At 27.4% G+C, this 6,669-nt stretch overlaps 1 protein-coding gene across 1 annotated transcript in view; it reads left to right on the forward strand.

The window, feature by feature from the left end:
* Positions 1–2,681: 2,681 nt before the first annotated feature.
* LOC122263802 (uncharacterized) overlaps positions 2,682–6,669 on the forward strand; it is a gene marked incomplete at its 5' end in the record, with an annotated part of 8,134 nt that continues 4,146 nt past the window's right edge. Inside the window, one exon of the mRNA XM_086548470.1 lies at positions 2,682–2,778. Coding sequence (XP_086404596.1) covers positions 2,682–2,778 — 97 coding nt within the window. The remainder of the gene's footprint in view (positions 2,779–6,669) is intronic.

Raw genomic sequence — 6,669 nt, forward strand, 5'->3', positions numbered from 1 at the left:
TGCGTGCGGGAGTCATCGATACCAGAAGTGTATGTAAAGGTGGTGCAAGATATGTAAAATGAGTGTACGACAGCAGTGGGAAGTGCAGTGGGTACCATAGAAAAGTTTAAGGTGGAAGTTGGATTACATCAGGGGTCAGCCCTAAGCCCGTTCTTGTTTGCTGTTATCATGGATAAGTTCACTGATGGGCTTAGGAAAGAAGCGCCGTGGTCTATGATGTTTGCAGACGACGTTGTGCTATATGTTAGCGCCCGGAACAAAAAAAACAAACCGAAAAAAAAAATAAAAAAAAAAGAAAAGTAACAGAAGAAAAGAAGTAGAGGAAGATCTGGAAAGGTGGAGACATGCACTGGAGAGGCGTGGCATGAAAGTCAGCAGAAGGAAGACTGAGTATCTCTGTGTATATGAGAAGGAAGGAGATGGCAGAGTTAAATTCAAGGGAAAAAGATAAGGAAAGTGAGTGAATTTAAGCATCTGGGTTCAACAGTAGACTGTGAAGGATCTAGCAATGCTGAAGTTAAAAGGAGAGGGCAGGCAGGCTGAAATGGGTGGAGAAAGGGGAAAATCTATAGGACGTGTGTAAGACCAGCAATGCTATATGGCATGGAGACAGTGCCAGTAACAAAGTTACAAGAGGCAAAGATGGAGGTGGAAGAGATGCGAATGTTCAGATTCACTCTGGGTCTCAGAATAAGGAATTAGACAGTGAAGGACATGCTAACTACAAGAAGGTTTGGGGAGAAGTAATGGGAGTGCAGACGTTATATATATATTATATATATTATTAACTATATATATATATATATATATATATATATATATATATATGTTATATTATATATATATTGATAATATATGTATATATATATGTATATATATCACTGATAACAATATATATATAAATATATATATATATATATATATGAGTAATATATTGTTAAATATATATAAATACAGATATATATATACTTTTACATATATATATATATATATAATAAATATATATATATTTCTATATATATATATTTATATCTATATATTATATGCAAGTATGTATTAAATATCTATAGGGCATATATAAATATACATATTTATATATATTTATATCATAATATATATATTTATATATATATATATATATATATATACATTTATATACATATATGTTATATATATATACATATATATATATTGAATACATATATATTATGTATATATATACATATATATATAGGATATATATGATATATATGTGTTATACTTATATAGTATATATATATATATAATATATATTATATATTATTATATATATATTATATATATATATATATATATATATATATTTGTACATATAATATTATGCATGTATGTAATGTTAAAATATAATAAGCATATATAATATACATACAGTTATTATATACATATTATATATATTTATTATATATTATATATATATTATATATATATATATATGATATATTTATGCTTATTGGATATCATTTTCATTATATTTACATATATATATTACATATATATATATATATATATATATTATATATATAGATATATATTAAATATGTATATATGTATGTATAAATAGTTAGAATATATAATATATATATTATATAGTATAGTATATTATTATATGTAAATAATTATATAGCATATATAAATGAATATGCATATATATATATATATATAATATATAATAATATATATATTATATCATTATATATATATATATATATATATATATCATATGTATAAGAATATATAATATGTGTGTGGTGTGATTTGGTGTGTGTGGTGTGTCGGATGTATGTGTAAATATTATATATATATATATATATATATATATATATATATATGTATGTATGTATGTATGTATGTATATATACTCTCTTACTCTCGCTCTTTACCTATCTATCTGTCTATCCATCAGTCTCTCCCTCTCTCTCCCACTCTCTCTCGCTCTGATCAGTCTTCTCGATTAGCATGCTTACCACAGACACAAACACCCACGTATGCGCGCACAATCATGTTATTGTCCTCATTAATATGATCGTCACTGTCTTATTGCAAGTCGCCTCAAGGTTAACACCGAGTACTTGGTAGGTAGATCTGAAGAATAACACCTCATTAAAATTTGATGCTTTTTTATCACATGCCACAGTTCTTTGTAATTTTTTGTTTTCTTTTGTTTTGAGTGTGTGGGTGTGGGGGGATGTTGGGGGTGTGGGTGTGTGTGTGTGGGTTGGTGTTGGTGATGAGAAAATATGATCTTTGAGTTGTGATGCATGTTGGCATCCTGTTATTTGTAATTCTGTTCACTGGGAGATCAGCCTAAACTCATTGTTTTTTTTTCTGGTTAACAGGGATAGTGCTGCGAATCTTAAGGTCTAAAAAAACAAAGAAAAAAAAACATGTGAGGGTATCTTGGAGCTTATTCCAAATTATTTCTTCATCTATTTTTGTGAAATGTGCTCGTAAATATTTTGTGGTGAAATCCTGAATGCCGTACCAATAGTTCAAGAAGTTCGTTGTTTTTTGTTTTTGTTTTTGTTTTTTCGCTGTGTAGAATATAGATAATTAGTATGTACGTTTAGAAATCCAATGCTAGACAAATCAATTGCCATACCAGGTTATCCATCTGCCATTAGTTCCAAGAAATTGCGAGCTGATGCTGCCTGTTGAGTGTTCGCAATGCACAGTCACCTTGGAGCTCTAGTGGTGTGCACTGCTTTCCGCGGATCTTACTGAGTAAAGTCTTTGTGCAAGGTAAGTTTTTTCTTGTTTTTCTGCTTTCAATGTTGTTCTTTCATATTAGGATTGGTTAGACAGCTCCTTGGAAAAGTCTTTCATTTTGCAAATTAAAGGATAGTAATTAAGGAAAAAAAATATTTAGCCCTTTTCTGATACCAAGTATCAGCGCATCATACATTAATGTAATTCTACCCGGAATTATGTATACATTGTATTTGTATATGTAACATTTGTCTCTCCAAGGGCATAGTTTATATATATATATATATATATATATAGATATTAGTATATATATATATATATATATATATATATATATATATATATATATATATGTATATATTTTTTCTTCTTTTTCTTTTTTTTCTTTTTCTTTTTTTTTTCTTTTTTTTTTGTCTTACTCTAGCAGACTTATAGCATGATGTACCAGATTCCACCTCCTTCACAAAATTGCTTTCTCTTATTATTATCAAGGTTGAATATTCTTACCATTCCTGTTAGTATTAAACAATAGTCTACTTCCTAAAAAAAATAGCTGCAAAAAATAACGAACAAACGCCTTGAGTGAACAGTTGTAGTCCCAGATAAGGATATGAACACAAGAACAGTGCTTGATGCCGGTGTTACAGGCATTCTTGCTCATTCATTCAGCGTCGTGTTCTTGCTCCTCAGTGCACAGTGAACACCGCTGCAGACCGCACAACACACCGGTAAATCTGTTTTTTTTGGGTTATTTTGCTGTAGAATATCAATAGGTAAACAAAGTGATGGGGAATATTTGTATATGTATATCATCAGCATCATCATTATTGTTCTTGCTTTGTTGTTCTTTGATCTTATTGTTCTTATTGTTGTGTTGTTATCATTTTCATGGTTATCTTTATCATTACTGTTATTGTTATTATCATTATTATATCAGAGAGAGTGAGAGAGACAGAGAGAAAGTGGGAGAGAGAGAGAGAGAGAGAGACAGACAGACAGTCAGAAAAACACAAGAGAAAGTGAGATGGAGAGAGAGAAAGAGAAAAAGAGAGAGAAGGGGGAGAAAGAGAGATAGAAAGAAAAAAAGAAAGAATTATGTATCAAAACAGACATGTCAAAAAAATACAAAAACAGAAATATCAATGCATAAAACATTATTGTTGTGTTGTTATCATTTTCATGGTTATCTTTATCATTACTGTTATTGTTATTATCATTATTATATCAGGAGAGGAGTGAGAGCTGAAGAGAGGGAGGAAGTGGGAGGTAGGAGAGAGTGAGAGACTGTCAGACAGTAGGAAAAAACACAAGAGAGAAAGTGAGATGGAGAGAGAGAAAGAGAAAAAGAGAGAGAAGGGGGAGAAAGAGAGATAGAAAGAAAAAAAGAAAGAATTATGTATCAAAACAGACATGTCAAAAAAATACAAAAACAGAAATATCAATGCATAAACAATGCAGAAAAACAGTGTATCTCTCCATCTATGTATGTTTGTGTCACATCCACAGGAAACAAGTTCTTTGCAATGTCACCAAAACCCCTTTGAACAAAAACATAATAAATAGATAACTAAATGAATAAAAATGTGCGCAATGAAGCGAACACAAGTCATCATTACTCATCATATCTGTGATGAGTCATCTTATTGTTTATTTGTTTGTGAATATATCAATAACGAATTAACGAACTGAAAAATCAACATTTCTGATGATAATATGAAGAGTATGTCCTTCACAAGAGATCGAGTTTGACGTTTTGTTATAAATTTTCGCGCATGGCATAGAAAACGGAATCAAACCTGACGAATGAACTGAAGACTTAATAACGTTTTATTTATTATCGCTGCGCTTATCACTTTCATTCCATGCATGACAATCATTACCATATTCATATACGTTGTTTTAATCAGTTGTTTAATTCTGTTGACGTTTCTTTATTATCATTATTATTATTTTCTTTATTTGTTTTTTTTTATCTCTTATTGCTTTTAATTTTCTTGTTTTCCTTTTCTTCATCTTATCATCATTAGTGTCATTATAGTTAGTATTATCATTGTTATCATTATCATTGTTACTATTATTATTCCCTATTTTATCTTATATTTATTAGTGACATTATAATTATCATCATCATTATCATGATTCATATTCTTACTATTATCATATTGTTATTTGTTATCATTATCATTATTATTAGTAGTAGTAATATCATTATTAATAGTAGCAGTATCATAATTATTCATATTATCATTAAAACAATTATTCATCACCATCTTCTTCATTTATCATTTTCTTTTTCTTATTGATTTTAATTTTCTTGTTTTCCTTTTCTTCATCTTATCATCATTAGTGTCATTATAGTTAGTATTATCATTGTTATCATTATCATTGTTACTATTATTATTCCCTATTTTATCTTATCTTTATTAGTGACATTATAATTATCATCATCATTATCATGATTCATATTCTTACTATTATCATATTGTTATTTGTTATCATTATCATTATGACTATTATTACTCCCTCTTTTATCTTATCTTTATTAGTGACATTATAATTATCATCATCATTATCATGATTCATATTCTTACTATTATCATATTGTTATTTGTTATCATTATCATTGTTACTATTATTATTCCCTATTTTATCTTATCTTTATTAGTGACATTATAATTATCATCATCATTATCATGATTCATATTCTTACTATTATCATATTGTTATTTGTTATCATTATCATTGTTACTATTATTATTCCCTATTTTATCTTATCTTTATTAGTGACATTATAATTATCATCATCATTATCATGATTCATATTCTTACTATTATCATATTGTTATTTGTTATCATTATCATTGTTACTATTATTATTCCCTATTTTATCTTATCTTTATTAGTGACATTATAATTATCATCATCATTATCATGATTCATATTCTTACTATTATCATATTGTTATTTGTTATCATTATCATTGTTACTATTATTATTCCCTATTTTATCTTATCTTTATTAGTGACATTATAATTATCATCATCATTATCATGATTCATATTCTTACTATTATCATATTGTTATTTGTTATCATTATCATTGTTACTATTATTATTCCCTATTTTATCTTATCTTTATTAGTGACATTATAATTATCATCATCATTATCATGATTCATATTCTTACTATTATCATATTGTTATTTGTTATCATTATCATTGTTACTATTATTATTCCCTATTTTATCTTATCTTTATTAGTGACATTATAATTATCATCATCATTATCATGATTCATATTCTTACTATTATCATATTGTTATTTGTTATCATTATCATTGTTACTATTATTATTCCCTATTTTATCTTATATTTATTAGTGACATTATAATTATCATCATCATTATCATGATTCATATTCTTACTATTATCATATTGTTATTTGTTATCATTATCATTATTATTAGTAGTAGTAATATCATTATTAATAGTAGTAGTATCATAATTATTTATATTATCATTAAAACAATTATTCATCACCATCTTCTTCTTTTTATAATTTTCTTTTTCTTCTTCTTCTTCTTCATCATCATTTTCTCATTATCAGCATTGCCATGTTCCACATCTTGTTCTTTACCTTCGTCACGTAATCTTCCTCATTATCCGCCCCCCCACCCCCTCTCTCTCTCTCTCTCCCTCTCCATCTATCGATCTATCTATCTATCTATCTATTTATCAATCTATATATCGATCTATCTATCGATCTATCTATTTATCAATCTATATATCGATCTATCTATCTATCTATTTATCAATCTATATATCGATCTATCTATCTATTTATCAATCTATATATCGATCTATCTATCGATCTATCTATCGATCTATCTATCTATTTATCAATCTATATATCGATCTATCTATC

This window comes from Penaeus japonicus, unplaced genomic scaffold, assembly GCF_977035675.1.
Source record: "Penaeus japonicus unplaced genomic scaffold, GWHDUDI00000001_assembly GWHDUDI00000002, whole genome shotgun sequence".
Classification (NCBI taxonomy): domain Eukaryota; kingdom Metazoa; phylum Arthropoda; class Malacostraca; order Decapoda; family Penaeidae; genus Penaeus; species Penaeus japonicus.